This window comes from Borostomias antarcticus (genome assembly GCF_949987555.1).
Source record: "Borostomias antarcticus genome assembly, chromosome: 2".
In the NCBI taxonomy this organism is placed as follows: Eukaryota; Metazoa; Chordata; class Actinopteri; order Stomiiformes; family Stomiidae; genus Borostomias; species Borostomias antarcticus.
In genome coordinates, this window is record NC_140235.1 from 490,606 (window position 1) to 508,158 (window position 17,553).

Below are 17,553 nucleotides of genomic sequence, written 5' to 3' on the forward strand. Positions count from 1 at the left end.
CAGACTAGAGGCTGGAGCAGCAGTGTGCTCACCCAGCAGACTAGAGGCTGGAGCAGCAGCGTGCTCACCCAGCAGACTAGAGGCTGGAGCAGCAGCGTGCTCACCCAGCAGACTAGAGGCTGGGGCAGCAGCGTGCTCACCCAGCAGACTAGAGGCTAGAGGCTGGAGCAGCAGCGTGCTCACCCAGCAGACTAGAGGCTAGAGCAGCTGTGTTCTGGATGGTTCTAGAGGCTAGAGGCTGGAGCAGCTGTGTTCTGGATGGTTCTAGCGGCTGATGTTAGTGTCCCAGGTTGTGGGAGCTGGTTTAATGACCGGTTCCTCTGTTACTGAACCTGCTGATATTGTCTTGCACTGCCAAAGCTTTACCATGGTGGGCACAGCGCAATAGGAACGTAACGCACCATTAAGGGTTGAATTTAGTCATTTTATTCTATTCAGGAACACATGCACTGGAGCAGTTCTCAGATCAGATGATACTCTTAGCAGATTAGGTACATATTGTTAAAAGGAACGAACTATATTATAATTATAAACATTCCTTTGAGATGGGGTTGTGATGTTGGAAGAGGGTTATTTAGTTGTGTTGCTTGTGCAGAAGGTGGAGGCCTTGATTCTGTTGTGATTTTACCGTTCGCTGGGGGAGGATGTTTTTTGTTTTGTTTTTACACAAAGTGCTTTGGACCACGTTTCATTTGTCTATGGTTGACTTCCTCCATTTCCCAACATGCATCCTGCTCATCCAGATAATGTTACATTCATGGCGTAGTCATGTGACTAGACGCCGCCACACGATTGCACATTCAAGCACAGCATAAGTACCATGTCTGAATGTCTGTGGTTGTAGTTCACCTCCTAAATAACTGACTGTCATGTTGTACTCGAATTTTATTGAATAAAATATCCTATTTATTCTTATTCACAAAGGCGTGAACTTTTTCCTCCAGAGTCCAGTAGGAAGGTGACCAGGTGAAGCGACCAGAACAGGTCAGTCTGTAGAGAATGAACACGGTGAGACTGAAAACCCTTCAGTGACGAGCAGACGGTGAAGTAGAACAGGTTTATTGTCATTTACAGTTTCAAAAACAAAGTATGGAACAATGTAGGGATGTATTCTTTTTTTCACATAACAGGAAAAGGTCAAATTGAATATGAATGTGATGACACTGTGCTTGAGTGAGAACAGACTGACAAAAGTGGACCTCAAAATGCCCTATTTACACACCTGGATATAAAAACGCAACCATTTGGTCAACGAGGGTGAGAAAGTTGAATATCTTTGCATGTACTTTCTCAAGTTTATGGGACACTGTCACAATTCCCACACGTAAACATTTTCCCCTCAACGGTCCGATGAGTCAACAGACCTCACATTCATCAGCTCTGATCTGCTCACAGGTACAGAACCAGAACCATTCTCAACATAGAAAAACAATAGTTTATTGCAAGACGATCTCACGTTCCTCATTGATATTTCTGTGATGTGGTTCTGGTCCGATTAGGGCTCGTTGCCGTTGACGCTCTTCTGCTGGGTTCTGCTGGTTCTCAGCGCCTCCATGTGCTTGGCCCTGGTCCAGACGTCCCTGGACAGCGAGGTCTGTCCCAGACTGAGGGACAGCAGCCTGGGGACAAGCAGAGCGCCGTTAGACCTGGGGCTGGGTTTAAATGATTCAGAATCGATTCATGATATTTAATGAATGAATAGTTCATTAATTCATTCAATGATTCATTCATTCATTTTTAGAAATCAGTATGGATACCCAGCCGTAGTAGGCCTGTTGATGTGTTGCATAACTTGGCAGTCATGTAATTAAGGTTACAGCCAAAAAAAAAAACACCCAACAGGTTTTAGTAACACTAACCGAATCGATATTGAATCAAATCGAATTGTGATAATCGATTCTGAACCTTGTGAATCGGAATCTAATCGATTCTTGAGATTCTAATCGATACCCAGCCCTAGTTAGACCACCTACTCAGGGCTGGGACGGAAATAAAGGTACTGAATGATTCCATTTCAAGTCCATATGAATCCCTCCACAATATCAGACTTCCGTCTAGAACTCCAGAGAAGTGGTGCGTGTCTGAGGCCCCGCCCACCTGGCCACCACCAGCAGCCTGTGCAGGTCCTCAGCGCTGATGCTCTGGGGGTCGTCCTTACGCATGTCCACAAAGTCATCCTCCACCGCCTGGGGAACACAGCAGCAAACGCTCCGCTCAATAAACAGAACGTCTGCGTGCAGGTGAACGTTTTGACCTCCTGAATCACGCGTCTCACCTTGGTGACCTCGTCAGAGATGCTGTAGTCCAGGGTTCGCGCCACGGTCAGGTAAACACGGAACTTGTTGAGGTGTGTTGACATCTGCCCCAACTGGACGGCGCTTAAGTAGTCCTCCATGTTGGGCGGGGTCACCTGAGGCTGCAGGTGCACCTGACAGTCAGACTGAGAGGGGAGGAGCCAGTTAGTCAGCAACGCCACAGTAGCCCAGGGTTCAAGATTAACACTCAGTCACAATCGAAGTAGTTTGAACTTGATCAACTCAATCAGCTATGACTTCCTGTGCTGGCCAAGGCAGAGCGCCTGCTATCGGTGGTGGAGCCTCACTGTCTCATTGTGGTTAATCAACTTCAACAATCTCCCCCTGGGATCAATACAGTATCAATCATCAGAGGTAATTGATCATTATGTAACTTCAATTGAAACTTTGTGAACAAATGTTAAACCGAAGTGAGTTTTCCAGCGTAAACAGGAGGTGAGTTTGTGTTTGTGACGCTGCCTCGACGCCTCTGAGGACTGTCCCTGTGGCACAGCTGCCGCCATGGCAACCCGCTAGACCAACACACAGGAATAGAACACGCCGGAATTCCCCCCAGCGGGCGCGTCCCACCCAGAGCAGGCGGGGAGCGCTGCCCACCAATGGGGAGAGACGACAGAGTGACGCCGGGTGGAAACAGAGCCGGGCCTCCAGAGACCCTGGCTGAAACCCAAACCCCCCCCCGCTGCCGCTCTGCGCCCTCCTGCGCCCCCTGCTGGTCGTCCCCCGCCCTGTCCGTCCTCACCGGCAGCAGCGAGCGGCCTTCGGACGCGATGAGCACGTTAATATTGCAGGAGAATTCCATCTGGTGGTAGCTGAAGTCATAATCAACCTTCTGCCAGGAGATCAGATTCCCGAGGGCAGTGATGTTACGCACACCTGCAGGACACACGGACACCGCCGGACGCATCACAAACATGTCATCAACCACACCATGCAATTAAAAAGGTCCAAGTACTGCCAGTAGAAATACCCAGTAACAATAACTAAGACTACTGAGTTCCAAAGCCACTCCAAAGAGTGCATTAAGTATTTCTGGACCAAGCGTCAGGTCGGTCAGTGTAAAGGCCGTTTCAGACGGGGAGCGATATTCCGCCTGCGTTCTCGCTCGGATAAGCGGGGGACGCACGCGTCCTGCGCGCAGCGGGGAAAGCTGACTACAATTCAGCTCTTCGTCGCGGACGGGCATGTGTACGAAACGAGCACGCGCGCCACAATTTCACGGGGTCGTGCCCGCTTGCCGCTCCGCCCCAGATTGTCCGCGGCTCCCAAATTATCCGCTCGCCACTCTCATTGAAAATGAATTACAATGCGCAGATATCGCTCCTCGTCTGAAACGGCATTAAGTATTTCTGGACCAAGCGTCGGGTCAGTCAGTGTGTATCTGCGTCAGGTCAGTCAGTGTCAGGATGTCGGTGTGTATCTGCGTCGGGTCGGTCAGTGTCAGGATGTCCGTGTGTCTGCGCCCGGGCCGGTCAGTGTAAGGATGTCCGTGTGTGTCTGCGCCCGGGCCGGTCAGTGTAAGGATGTCCGTGTGTGTCTGCGTCGGGTCAGTCAGTGTCAGGACGTCCGTGTGTATCTGCGTCGGGTCAGTCAGTGTGTATCTGCGCCCGGGTCGGTCAGTGTCAGGACATCCGTGTGTCTGCGCCCGGGCCGGGCCGGTTCTGGGAGGACTCACCCGAGGCGTCCAGCTGGCCCTGCTCCAGACGCGTCTCGTCCAGGAACAGGGAGGTGTTCCTGACCAGCTGCAGAACGCCGCTGACCAGCCGGTTGGACGCGTAGTCCTTCCTGGGAACCAGCCTGAGCCGGTTCATGTTCTGAAGGGTCATGCACAGACGGTACGACTGAGGGAGAGAAGGAGAAGAGAGGAGTGAGGAGGAGGAGGAGCAGCGTGAACACTGACGCTGAGGAGGAGGAGGAGGAGGAGCAGCGTAAACACAGAGGGGTGAGGAGGAGGAGCAGCGTAAACACCAACGCTGTGAGGAGGAGGAGCAGCGTAAACACAGACGCTGTGAGGAGGAGGAGCTCTGGGGCTCGGAGCGGGCGGACTCACACAGGGCACGAGCTGCTGGACCATCTGATGGAGTTTCTCCGTGTAGGAGGATGAGGAGGAGGAGGAGGAGTAGGAGGAGGGACAGCCACTCAGGTTCAGGGTGAACTTGCCCAGAGGAAGAACGTCCCGCCTGGAATACCTGAGACACACAGACACAGCGCTGTGAGGACGTCTCCTGGTCGAGGTCAGAGGTCGAGGGCGGAGCTCTGCAGGACGGTCTGTCCACTCACACGTCAGAGATGAGGTGCAGGATGAGGTACTCTGCCGCCAGTCCGTCTCCCAGGAGGCCGTGGGTGAGGTACGCCAGCAGCTCAGCCCTCACAGACGCCATCTCGGATGCCATCTCGCCCCGGAGCGAGGAGAGAGCTGCGAGGGGGGGGGGGGGAAGGGGGGAGGGTTAACCGGCCTTCCACACAACGGACTCTTCCGCCTGCGCGGTGCTGGGGGTGTGTGGGGGGTACTGGGGGTGTGTGGGCGGGTCTCACCTGCGCTGGCGTCCTCCAGGGGGGCGGAGTGCAGCAGGGGGTTGTTGTGCGGGAGGCGCCTGGCGTAGAGCGCGTGGAGGCGGGGCACCAGCGAGGCGGGCGGGCTGTGGGCGCGCTGCTCCTCCGCCGTCTCCATGCTCTCACCCGGGTCCAGCAGCGACGACGGGGACTCTCTGAATGCGCAGAAGCCAATGTGCCATGAGCGACGAACGCAAACACACACGCCAACACAACCCACAACAACCCCACAACAACCCCACAACACAACCCCACAACACAACCCCACAACACAACCCCACAACAACCCCACAACAACCCCACAACAACCCCACAACACAACCCCACAACAACCCCACAACAACCCCACAACAACCCCACAACAACCCCACAACAACCCCACAACACAACCCCACAACAAAACCCCTCAACAACCTCACAACACAACCCCACAACACAACAACCCCACAACAACACAACACAACAACCCCACAACAACCCCACAACACAACCCCAGAAGAAGACAAGGGAACAAAACCACGCCTTACTTTTCGTCCGCCAGGGCGCTCAGGACGGGACTGACGGACAGAATCCCGTAAACCTCCACGGCGTCGTTCAGCTTAAAGCCGTCCCAGTCCTCGTACACCTGCCGACAGAGAGGGCGTCACCACCACGCACATACTGAGGGCCTCACCACCACCACGCCAATACTGAGGGCATCATCACCACCACGCCAATACTGAGGAGAACCTAGAGTCCTGAGCAGGAGTATGGAAGGTGTTGAGTGGAAGGTGTTGAGTGGAAGGTGTTGAGTGGAAGGTGTTGAGTGGAAGGTGTTGAGTGGAAGGTGTTGAGTGGACAGGTGAGCAGGAATATGGAAGGTGTTGAGTGGAAGGTGTTGAGTATGGACGGTGTTGAGTGGAAGGTGTTGAGTGGAAGGTGTTGAGTGGAAGGTGTTGAGTGGACAGGCTTTAAAAGCCCAACAGGTCGAGGTTCTACCTTCACTAGGCAGGCGGGGCCCATCTCCCCCGGCAACGGGAAGTTGAGATCCAGAGGAGAGGCGCGGTCTGAGGGGGGCGTGGCCTGGCCGCCTGGCGCCTCCCTCTCCTGCCTTTTGGAGTCCCCGTTGCCATGGTGCTCTGAACAGAGCAGGGGTGCGTTCAGATTCAGCGAACAGGGCAAACGTTCACGAATGTTTGTCAACTATTTAAAACTTTTCCGTTAGATTTGTGTGTCGTTAGGTTGCAGCTCGCCATGTACTAACAGGACTACATCCACAATATCATTCTTGAAATCATACCTGTGTGTGGTTCTCTCTGGGACTGTGTGGTCAGTACCTGTGTGTGGTTCTCTCTGGGACTGTGTGTCCATGTGTGTGGTCAATACCTGTGTGTGGTTCTCTCTGGGACTGTGTGTGGTCAGTACCTGTGTGTGGTTCTCTCTGGGACTGTGTCCATGTGTGTGGTTCTCTCTGGGACTGTGTGTGGTCAGTACCTGTGTGTGGTTCTCTCTGGGACTGTGTCCATGTGTGTGGTTCTCTCTGGGACTGTGTGTGGTTCTCTCTGGGACTGTGTGTGGTTCTCTCTGGGACTGTGTGGTCGGTACCTGTGTGGGGTTCTCTCTGGGACTGTGTGGTCGGTACCTGTGTGGGGTTCTCTCTGGGACTGTGTGGTCAGTACCTGTGTGTGGTTCTCTCTGGGACTGTGTGGTCAGTACCTGTGTGTGGTTCTCTCTGGGACTGTGTGTCCATGTCGTCGTCCTCTTCGTAGCTGCGCTTGTGTCTGCTGGGGGCGTAGGAGGTGGAGGGGACGACCCTGGCCTGGCTGGAGCCAGCATAGCTGTGAGACCGTTAAGGCTCCTATACTGACCAGGGCCTTCCTCTCTCCTCTCTCCTATACTGACCAGGGCCTTCCTCTCTCCTCTCTCCTATACTGACCAGGGCCTTCCTCTCTCCTATACTGACCAGGGCCTTCCTCTCTCCTCTCTCCTATACTGACCAGGGCCTTCCTCTCTCCTATACTGACCAGGGTCTTCCTCACTCCTCTCTCCTATACTGACCAGGGCCTTCCTCTCTCCTATACTGACCAGGGCCTTCCTCTCTCCTCTCTCCTATACTGACCAGGGCCTTCCTCTCTCCTATACTGACCAGGGCCTTCCTCTCTCCTCTCTCCTATACTGACCAGGGCCTTCCTCTCTCCTCTCTCCTCTACTGACCAGGGCCTTCCTCTCTCCTATACTGACCAGGGCCTTCCTCTCTCCTCTCTCCTATACTGACCAGGGCCTTCCTCTCTCCTCTCTCCTATACTGACCAGGGCCTTCCTCTCTCCTCTCTCCTATACTGACCAGGGCCTTCCTCTCTCCTCTCTCCTATACTGACCAGGGCCTTCCTCTCTCCTCACTCCTATACTGACCAGGGCCTTCCTCTCTCCTATACTGACCAGGGCCTTCCTCACTCCTCTCTCCTATACTGACCAGGGCCTTCCTCTCTCCTCTCTCCTATACTGACCAGGGCCTTCCTCTCTCCTCTCTCCTATACTGACCAGGGCCTTCCTCTCTCCTATACTGACCAGGGCATTCATACAACGTACAAATAATATTTAGACATGACAGAAACCCTCATCACTCAGGAAGGTACCTGCTCCAACTCTATTTTTCATGTATTTAAATATTTAAAGTGTATTTGATTCTATCAGAGGGAAATGGATATTTCTTTAGTCCATGGGCTCTCTCCAGGAATAGGGACGCAGTAGAAGGTCTGTCTCTCCGAGGTAACGGTGTTCCTGGAACTGATATCCACCTGAAGGCAAAGAGCACATGGCAACTCAGTGTTATACATTTAAAAACACGTACAAGTTGCGAGTGAATTCATGGCTCAAGGAAGGAAGGACTGATGAACTCACCCCACATTCTGTGACATCCTTGTACTTCCCACATCGCAAAACCTGAAATTGTCAAGTGGTCAAAATGCCGGTATATATATTATAATTTATACATGTATATATATATTATAATTTATACATGTATATATATACAGACACTAGGGATGTTAACAGTTAATCGACTATCAATTAATTGCTGATAAGAATTTACTCGAGTAAGATTTGGTTACTCGATTAATTACTTGTTAATGGAACAAGATTTGGTTAATCAATGAATTACTTGTTAATGGAATATAACTTTTTTTTTTTGAACGAACATTAGGGTCTGACTGCACATGAGGGCCACGCCATGTAGCGAAGGCTAATTGGGATGCTGGGAAATTTCAACGACACAGCGGAAGAAAACAAAAATGAAGCGAGCAAAGCACAGTCCAGCGTGGGACGTTCAATTAATCGACTATCGTTTGTTAAGGTTAACAGTTATCGATTAATGAAATTCCTTGAAATTTGCAACCCTAACACACACCTCACACATAAATACAACAAATGCCAGCGGGTGTGTGTGTGTAACGTAGGCAGCTAATGTCCAGTAGCCTGGTCACTCAGGGATGGAGGAGAGGGGATGCTTACTGGGGTCTTGTTTGAGGGGTCCACCGTCTCATACACCCCCATGTAGAACTCGGGGTCAAACATGTCTTGGATTAAACAGCGGAACTTGACCAGACTGTCGGGCTTCAGGTAGTGCAGAGGGACGTCGTTTAGAGAGGGAACCTGTATGGAGACATTAGCAGACACGCTGTTAGCTACTAAATAAATGTATGAAATTGTACAAAGTTGTCTGTGACAAGAGTAGACAATGGTATCTGGGGGGGTTGTAATGCACTCCTAGTTCAATGACAAGTCTTAAGTCTAATAAGAATCAAATATATAATAGGCAAGGCAATAAGCAAATGTCATATCTGATCAAATCAAAGTTATTTATAAAGCTCAGTCATCTTCCCCACGGCCATCAGCCTCTTCAACTGGGCCCATCACAGACTCCACCACCGAGAAACACGGTCTATAGTCACCTGCACATGACCTGAATGTTCTGTAGAGGACGCACCACACTCACACACACACACACACACACACACACACACACACACACACACTACACTCTGCATGCATGCACACACACACACACACACACACACACACACACACACACACACACACACACACACACACACACACTACACTCTGCATGCTCACACTGTATATACACTGACTGCACTACTTCTTGTTCATTGTTATTTCTTTAGCTCATCTCGTTTTTGCGCTAGCATTTTGCACTTGCCCTTTGCACTGTCCCGTCTCGTCCCTGCACCCTGTCCAATGTTGTCTCAATGTCCTGCACCCTGTCCAATGTTGTCTCAATGTCCTGCACCCTGTCCAATGTTGTCTCAATGTCCTGCACCCTGTCCAATGTTGTCTCAATATCCTGCATCCTGTCCAATGTTGTCTCAATGTCCTGCACCCTGTCCAATGTTGTCTCAATGTCCTGCACCTCGCCGGAAAGCACATTCCTACTAGCACGTTGTAAAACTGCGTGGCAATAAACGGTTTGTGATTTTGATCATCTTACCCATGTATGAGCCTCTGTGCCTTTCAGCTGCTCTTTGAAGAACTCCACAACTTTGGATCCCCAATCTGGGTTTGAATTCTGGGCTGAAGAACAGAACACATCCGTCACAAGAGGAGAGAGAAACAGGACCAGAGCAGAGTTGAAGGCTTCCTAGAGCACCGCCCGGGGGTCAAGGTAGGGAAAGGTCATCGCCCGGGGGTCAAGGTAGGGAAAGAGGAGAGAGAAACAGGACCAGAGCAGAGTTGAAGGATCCTAGAGCACCGCCCGGGGGTCAAGGTAAGGAAAGGTCATCGCCCGGAGGTCAAGGTAGGGAAAGGTCAACATTGCAGCAGAAAGCCGCATGCAAAGTCTATGGAAAGTGAAAGTAAGATGACACGTCTGTACGCAGACACTTAACAATGATAACGTGAAGTTGGACGTTAGTTAGCTACGCGAGGAGAACAGTTGAACAGTTAGCTAGCTAGCATTTTGAAACACACGTAGCGTTAGCTAAAGTAGCTAGCACTAAGTAATTTGGCAATAAGAGTTGTCACGCTAGCTGACAAGTGCCGTCTATGATTGAAACGTTAACTAGCAAAGTGGGAGGATTAGTAGGTTAGATATAGAGCTGTGATAGAAAAGGAGCGGGTATGAATAGAAATACAATTAACTAACTAAGCTACATAACCAACAGCATCAAGTGATTTCCAATTAGTAACTAGCTGAGTAACTAGGTTGGCTGGCTAGCTAGCTGAGTAACTAGGCTGGCTGGCTGGCTAGCTGAGTAACTAGGTTGGCTGGCTAGCTAGCTGAGCAACTAGGTTGGCTGGCTAGCTAGCTGAGTAACTAGGTTGGCTAGCTAGCTGAGTAACTAGGTTGGCTAGCTAGCTGAGTAACTAGGCTGGCTGGCTAGCTAGCTGAGTAACTAGGTTGGCTGGCTAGCTAGCTGAGTAACTAGGTTGGCTGGCTGGCTAGCTGAGTAACTAGGCTGGTTGGCTTGCTAGCTGAGTAACTAGGCTGGTTGGCTAGCTAGCTGAGTAACTAGGTTGGCTGGCTAGCTAGCTGAGTAACTAGGTTGGCTGGCTAGCTAGCTGAGTAACTAGGCTGGCTGGCTGGCTAGCTGAGTAACTAGGCTGGCTGGCTAGCTAGCTGAGTAACTAGGTTGGCTGGCTAGCTAGCTGAGTAACTAGGCTGGCTGGCTAGCTGAGTAATTAGGCTGGCTGGCTAGCTGAGTAACTAGGTTGGCTGGCTAGCTAGCTGAGTAACTAGGTTGGCTGGCTGGCTGGCTGAGTAACTTGGCTGGCTGGCTAGCTGAGTAACTAGGTTGGCTGGCTGGCTGGCTAGCTGAGTAACTAGGTTGGCTGGCTGGCTAGCTAGCTGAGTAACTAGGTTGGTTGGCTGGCTGGCTAGCTGAGTAACTAGGTTGGCTGGCTGGCTGGCTAGCTGAGTAACTAGGCTGGCTGGCTGGCTGGCTAGCTGAGTAACTAGGTTGGCTGGCTGGCTAGCTGAGTAACTAGGCTGGCTGGCTGGCTGGCTAGCTGAGTAACTAGGTTGGCTGGCTGGCTGGCTAGCTGAGTAACTAGGTTGGCTGGCTGGCTAGCTAGCTGAGTAACTAGGTTGGTTGGCTGGCTGGCTAGCTGAGTAACTAGGCTGGCTGGCTAGCTGAGTAACTAGGTTGGCTGGCTGGCTGGCTGGCTGGCTGAGTAACTAGGCTGGCTGGCTAGCTGAGTAACTAGGTTGGCTGGCTGGCTAGCTGAGTAACTAGGCTGGCTGGCTGGCTAGCTGAGTAACTAGGCTGGCTGGCTAGCTGAGTAACTAGGCTGGCTGGCTAGCTGAGTAACTAGGCTGGCTGGCTAGCTAGCTGAGTAACTAGGTTGGCTGGCTAGCTAGCTGAGTAACTAGGTTGGCTGGCTAGCTAGCTGAGTAACTAGGTTGGCTGGCTAGCTAGCTGAGTAACTAGGCTGGCTGGCTGGCTAGCTGAGTAACTAGGCTGGCTGGCTGGCTAGCTGAGTAACTAGGCTGGCTGGCTAGCTAGCTGAGTAACTAGGTTGGCTGGCTAGCTAGCTGAGTAACTAGGTTGGCTGGCTAGCTAGCTGAGTAACTAGGTTGGCTGGCTAGCTGAGTAACTAGGTTGGCTGGCTAACTGAGTAACTAGGCTGGCTGGCTGGCTAGCTGAGTAACTAGGCTGGCTGGCTAACTGAGTAACTAGGTTGGCTGGCTAGCTAGCTGAGTAACTAGGTTGGCTGGCTAACTGAGTAACTAGGCTGGCTGGCTGGCTAGCTGAGTAACTAGGTTGGCTGGCTAACTGAGTAACTAGGCTGGCTGGCTGGCTAGCTGAGTAACTAGGTTGGCTAGCTAGCTGAGTAACTAGGTTGGCTGGCTAGCTAGCTGAGTAACTAGGTTGGCTGGCTAGCTGAGTAACTAGGCTGGCTGGCTGGCTAGCTGAGTAACTAGGCTGGCTGGCTAACTGAGTAACTAGGTTGGCTGGCTAGCTGAGTAACTAGGCTGGCTGGCTGGCTAGCTGAGTAACTAGGTTGGCTAGCTAGCTGAGTAACTAGGTTGTCTGGCTAGCTAGCTGAGTAACTAGGTTGGCTGGCTAGCTGAGTAACTAGGTTGGCTGGCTAGCTGAGTAACTAGGCTGGCTGGCTGGCTAGCTGAGTAACTAGGTTGGCTGGCTAGCTAGCTGAGTAACTAGGTTGGCTGGCTAGCTAGCTGAGTAACTAGGCTGGCTGGCTGGCTGGCTAGCTGAGTAACTAGGCTGGCTGGCTGGCTGGCTAGCTGAGTAACTAGGTTGGCTGGCTGGCTAGCTGAGTAACTAGGTTGGCTGGCTAGCTAGCTGAGTAACTAGGTTGGCTGGCTAGCTGAGTAACTAGGCTGGCTGGCTAGCTAGCTAGCTGAGTAACTAGGTTGGCTGGCTAGCTAGCTGAGTAACTAGGTTGGCTGGCTAGCTAGCTGAGTAACTAGGTTGGCTGGCTAGCTAGCTGAGTAACTAGGTTGGCTGGCTAGCTAGCTGAGTAACTAGGTTGGCTGGCTGGCTAGCTGAGTAACTAGGCTGGCTGGCTAGCTAGCTGAGTAACTAGGCTGGCTGGCTGGCTAGCTGAGTAACTAGGCTGGCTGGCTAGCTAGCTGAGTAACTAGGCTGGCTGGCTGGCTAGCTGAGTAACTAGGTTGGCTGGCTAGCTAGCTGAGTAACTAGGTTGGCTGGCTAGCTAGCTGAGTAACTAGGCTGGCTGGCTGGCTAGCTAGCTGAGTAACTAGGCTGGCTGGCTAGCTGAGTAACTAGGCTGGCTGGCTAGCTAGCTGAGTAACTAGGTTGGCTGGCTGGCTAGCTGAGTAACTAGGTTGGCTGGCTAGCTAGCTGAGTAACTAGGTTGGCTGGCTAGCTAGCTGAGTAACTAGGTTGGCTGGCTAGCTAGCTGAGTAACTAGGCTGGCTAGCTAGCTGAGTAACTAGGCTGGCTGGCTGGCTAGCTGAGTAACTAGGTTGGCTGGCTGGCTAGCTGAGTAACTAGGCTGGCTGGCTAGCTGAGTAACTAGGTTGGCTGGCTAGCTAGCTGAGTAACTAGGTTGGCTGGCTAGCTAGCTGAGTAACTAGGCTGGCTGGCTAGCTAGCTGAGTAACTAGGCTGGCTAGCTAGCTGAGTAACTAGGTTGGCTGGCTGGCTAGCTGAGTAACTAGGTTGGCTGGCTAGCTAGCTGAGTAACTAGGTTGGCTGGCTAGCTAGCTGAGTAACTAGGCTGGCTGGCTAGCTAGCTGAGTAACTAGGTTGGCTGGCTGGCTAGCTGAGTAACTAGGTTGGCTGGCTGGCTAGCTGAGTAACTAGGCTGGCTGGCTAGCTAGCTGAGTAACTAGGCTGGCTAGCTGAGTAACTAGGCTGGCTGGCTAGCTAGCTGAGTAACTAGGTTGGCTGGCTAGCTAGCTGAGTAACTAGCAACTCTAACGTTGTTCTTACCAAACATCCCCTCGACCACTCCCAAGGGGTTGTTTATCCAATCATGAGTTGAAGGCATCATTCGCTAGAAACGGTTTGTACGATCTGCACGTGTGGATAATGTGAAGAACGGAAGTCCTGAGCTGCACGAGAACCCAACTGTGTCTGTTCAGGGCGAGACACTCTGATCACTGTGGCGGGAAAATTGCGTCACGAGAAATTTGCCCCAAAAAAAGTATTCCTCATATTTAGCTGCTGAGGTAAAAGTTTCATTATTTCTTCTCGCTCCAACATCCAGACAGTGAATTTTACGTCACGCTGTTTTGTTAGAATACTTTTGATGTAGTTTATTAACATCGATACAGTACGGGTGCTTTAGAAAGTAATAAATCAAGAGAAGCACATTGTCTTCGGGCTACCCATAGTTACAAAACGAGTGAACCCGGCTTTAAGGCATCCTGCGCACAACGCGTGATTTTTCCCCCCAACCAACTTCTGCCATAACCACGCCCCCGCGAGTTTTCATTGGGTTAGGGTTAGGGTTGTCCAATGAAAACTCGCGGGGGCGTGGTTATGGCAGAAGTTGGTTGGGGGAGAAAATCACGCGCGCACAACACAGTGTGATGCTCTGGAACTAGACAACTCACTGAAACGGCATCTGACTGATTTGTATACATTTTATATATCAATCTTCCATAACCTTTTATAAGATAAGATAAGATAAAATATAGATAATATATAATATATATATTATAATAAATTATAATAATTAATTAATTAATTAGTTAATTAATAACTAATTATTATAATATTATAATTATAATTATATATATATTATTATATATATATAATATAATATATATAAGATAGAATAGATAAAAGAGCAAAAGTGTTATTTTTATTGTGTAGCATACTCCGCCACAGCAGTAGGGGGCAGCACCGAGCACATCCCATCGCTTTCCCCCAGCTGGTCCACGTACAACACAAGCGACCTGCGCACTTCAGCACTTCCTCGCTGCATTATAAATGAACTGATTGTCTGAATTCTAACGCTGCTGTCTATCACCTCGCTTACAAATCAGTGATTTTTTACGCAGGAACGTAAGCATCCTGCCACTTCCGGGTTGCGTACTGACGTTTGCTCTGGCAGCTACGTGTAAATGTGAAGATGGCTGATAGAAAAAGCACTAATGTTGCTAATTCCAGCGCAAATTTACTGTTTTCTGCGGCACCGGAGTTTAATTTCAACCTCCCGTTCATCCCTGTGAGTCAGGCCTCTGGCCCCGCGGTGCTATCGGGAGGTAAGATGAGGCAAAACGAGGAGGAAGTCAATAGAGATACCGTTAGCAACTTAGCAGCTAACTTAGCTTGCTTGTAGTCAAATCAAAACTGTCCATTTGACAGTCACCTAATGTAAGCAATTCTTGTCAATTGGCCAACGTTGTCTATCTATCTATCTATCTATCTATCTATCTATCTATCTATCTATCTATCTATCTATCTATCTATCTATCTATCTATCTATCTACCTACCTACCTATCTATCTACCTATCTATCTATCTATCTATCTATCTATCTATCTACCTATCTATCTATCTATCTATCTATCTATCTAACTATCTATCTATCTATCTATCTATCTATAGTATCTATCTATCTATCTATCTATCTATCTATCTATCTATCTATCTATCTATCTATAGTATCTATCTATCTATCTAACTATCTAACCAATTTAGCTAGTTGAACGTGGGCATTTCCAGTAATCAGTGCAGCAATGGACAGAACTGTCAAAGCTTTAACGTTGTATGTCATCAACTTGTCCATCAAATATCAGAGTGGAGAGAGAAATCATTGAATGTAATGTAAGTTATCATAGTTGGCATACTGAGTGAAGACCTCAGATCAAAGGCAACCCTGTCTGTCTGGTGATCTCATCTGTACAGTCAACGGGATAAAAGTGCTGAGGTCATTAACTGAAACCCACGTCAGCGACTAACGTTGATCACATTTCCCTGCTGTCTCTCTTTCTTAGATGACTCAACAGATGTTGGAGAAGAGGATAGTTTTCTTGGTCAGACCTCTGCTAATGTCCCCGCCCCTTCGACTTTTAACTACTTCTCCAGTCCCGTGACCAGCAGTGACCCATTTGCCTCCATCGGGCATCAGCCATGCCCCCCACCACCACCCTCAGTTGCCCCAGCAACATCAAACCCAAACTCTGTCCCCAGCGGCGTCCCCAGCTTGGCCATGACACCCCCTGGCCCTCAAACCAACCCCGTGCCACCGTTTGGCGGCGCCGTTTACGAGAGCCCCGTGGGACGATACACTCCGCCCCCTAGCACGGTAGCCCCGCCCCCTCCACAGGCCTCTCAGCAGAGCTACAACCCGTACCGACACACCCCCGTCAGCAGCAGAGCCAACCCCTATATTCAGGCTCCAGAGGTCCAGTCCCACCCCCACCCGCCCCAACAGAACCCCTACCCGCTCGGCTCTCCTGCTCAGACATGCCAAGCCCCGCCCCCCACATTCTCAAAGGTAAACAACTCATCTTCCTCAAGCTGTCTTTAATCTCTCGTGTCTGTATATGACGCCATGTTGAGTGTTGATCACCTCTCATGATGCTGATAACCAGGCTGGTGTGTGTGTTCACTCCCTCCCCCAGCCCCCTCCCTCACAGATGCAGGCCCCCCCTCTTGCCCCGCCCACTGCGGGGGCATTAGTCCCTGCCGGCGCCATGATGCCCTACAACTATAACGTCTATGAGGCCGTGCAGCCTCACTGGTTCTTCTGCAAACAAGTAGAGTCAAAGAGCGTCTGGCTTCCCTTCAGCATCCTGGACTCCCTCCAGCTGGAGGAGACCTACAACTCAGGTGAACTGGAATATTTGGCCACTTATTCACTGTACTACAGTGTGATGTGCTTTGTTCGCATTCCTGTCATGATTTCTAATACAACACAGTGCTTGAAAGTACATTTTAAATTCTGATGGATCTGCCTTGTGTGGCCTCAGGAAGCAGTGAGCGCAGTGCATTGTGGTAGTTGTAGGTTTCTTCCGATTGAGCAAAAAATACATTTTCAGTATTTTCTCTGGCCATAAAACAAACATTTCACAAATAACTACACATTTATGCTACATAGGTGACCCAATTTCAGTTGACCTTCACATTCCCAGCGGTGAAGTAGTCCTTTAACCTCAACACGGTCCTTTCTCCTCCAGTCCAACCGGACCCTGAGAGCGTGGTGGTGTGCACGGACGGCGGGCGCTACGACGTGCAGCTGTACGACCGCATGCGGACCGCCGTGTTCTGGGAGGAGGAGCCTACGGAGGTGCGGCGCTGCACCTGGTTCTACAAGGGAGACGCAGACAGCCGGTTCATCCCGTACTCAGAGGACTTCAGCGACAAGCTAGAGGTTCGTACCGTCGGTCAAAGAGCAGAGCTCGGACTAATGTTGTCGCTACCCAGATTAGAATGCAGGTGAACGTTAAAGGTGTGTGGGGAGTATCTCTGCCGCACCACGTCTCACTTCTCAGTGTGAGGGAGGTTCTGATCTCTCTTCTATCCAGGGAGAATACAAGAAAGCCGTTTCCACCAATCAGTGGCACCGACGCCTGGAGTTCCCGTCGGGAGAAACCATCGTCATGCACAATCCTAAGGTACCTGCTGGTCTTCCTGCTCCTGAGTTGACTTGCATAGACGCAGACCTGGGTGCGTATTCACACAGCTCTCCCCCCCCCCCAGGTGATAGTCCAGTTTCAGCCCTCTGCTGTGCCAGATGAGTGGGGTACAACCCAGGATGGACAGACCAGACCTAGAGTGGTCAAGAGAGGCATCGATGATGACCATGATGAAGTGCCTGATGGTAGCCAGGTTCCTCTCTGTATTTATTCATATTGATGTGGGAAACAACAAACTAAATCATTACAATAGATCAATCATTTTCTGAAAAAGAAAGTATCTATAAAAGTGTGTACCTGTTTGTTCTGCCCGTTCCAGGAGAGCTGCCCCAGGTGGATCATCTGGTGTTCATGGTCCACGGGATCGGCCCTGTGTGTGACCTGAGGTTCAGGAGCATGGTGGAGTGTGGTACGTAGTTACAGTTCATCCATAGTGTAATAACGGGTGTAGTATTTAGCTACAGTTCACCCATAGTGTAATAACAGGGTTGTGGTATATAACAGGGGTGTGGTATGTAACTACAGTTCATCCATAGTGTAATAACAGGGGTGTGGTGTAATAACAGGGGTGTGGTATGGTGTAATAACAGGGGTGTGGTATAGTGTAATAA

The 17,553-nt window shown here is 50.5% G+C and overlaps 2 protein-coding genes across 3 annotated transcripts in view; one reads left to right on the top strand and one right to left on the bottom strand.

Moving 5' to 3' along the window:
- Positions 1–1,228: 1,228 nt before the first annotated feature.
- mcmbp (minichromosome maintenance complex binding protein) lies at positions 1,229–13,364 on the bottom strand. The gene is made up of 16 exons (XM_084452680.1): positions 13,284–13,364; positions 9,354–9,436; positions 8,357–8,497; positions 7,748–7,789; positions 7,553–7,644; positions 6,564–6,685; positions 5,847–5,986; positions 5,396–5,493; positions 4,851–5,023; positions 4,596–4,731; positions 4,366–4,504; positions 3,991–4,156; positions 3,058–3,191; positions 2,276–2,440; positions 2,098–2,186; positions 1,229–1,619 (listed from the first exon to the last, which is right to left on the bottom strand). The coding sequence occupies exons 1-16, from the start codon at positions 13,342–13,344 to the stop codon at positions 1,496–1,498; spliced, it is 1,905 nt and encodes a 634-aa protein (XP_084308806.1). The 5' UTR covers positions 13,345–13,364; the 3' UTR covers positions 1,229–1,495.
- Positions 13,365–14,430: 1,066 nt separating this feature from the next.
- Positions 14,431–17,553, top strand: part of sec23ip (SEC23 interacting protein) — a gene marked incomplete at its 5' end in the record, with an annotated part of 11,902 nt that continues 8,779 nt past the window's right edge. Inside the window, 7 exons of one of the 2 annotated variants that reach the window (XM_084452022.1) lie at positions 14,431–14,563; positions 15,299–15,801; positions 15,929–16,136; positions 16,484–16,677; positions 16,832–16,921; positions 17,007–17,127; positions 17,262–17,351. In XM_084452022.1, the coding sequence (XP_084308148.1) occupies positions 14,431–14,563; positions 15,299–15,801; positions 15,929–16,136; positions 16,484–16,677; positions 16,832–16,921; positions 17,007–17,127; positions 17,262–17,351 (1,339 nt within the window). The remainder of the gene's footprint in view (positions 14,564–15,298; positions 15,802–15,928; positions 16,137–16,483; positions 16,678–16,831; positions 16,922–17,006; positions 17,128–17,261; positions 17,352–17,553) is intronic. The other variant, XM_084452023.1, reaches the window with a different exon arrangement.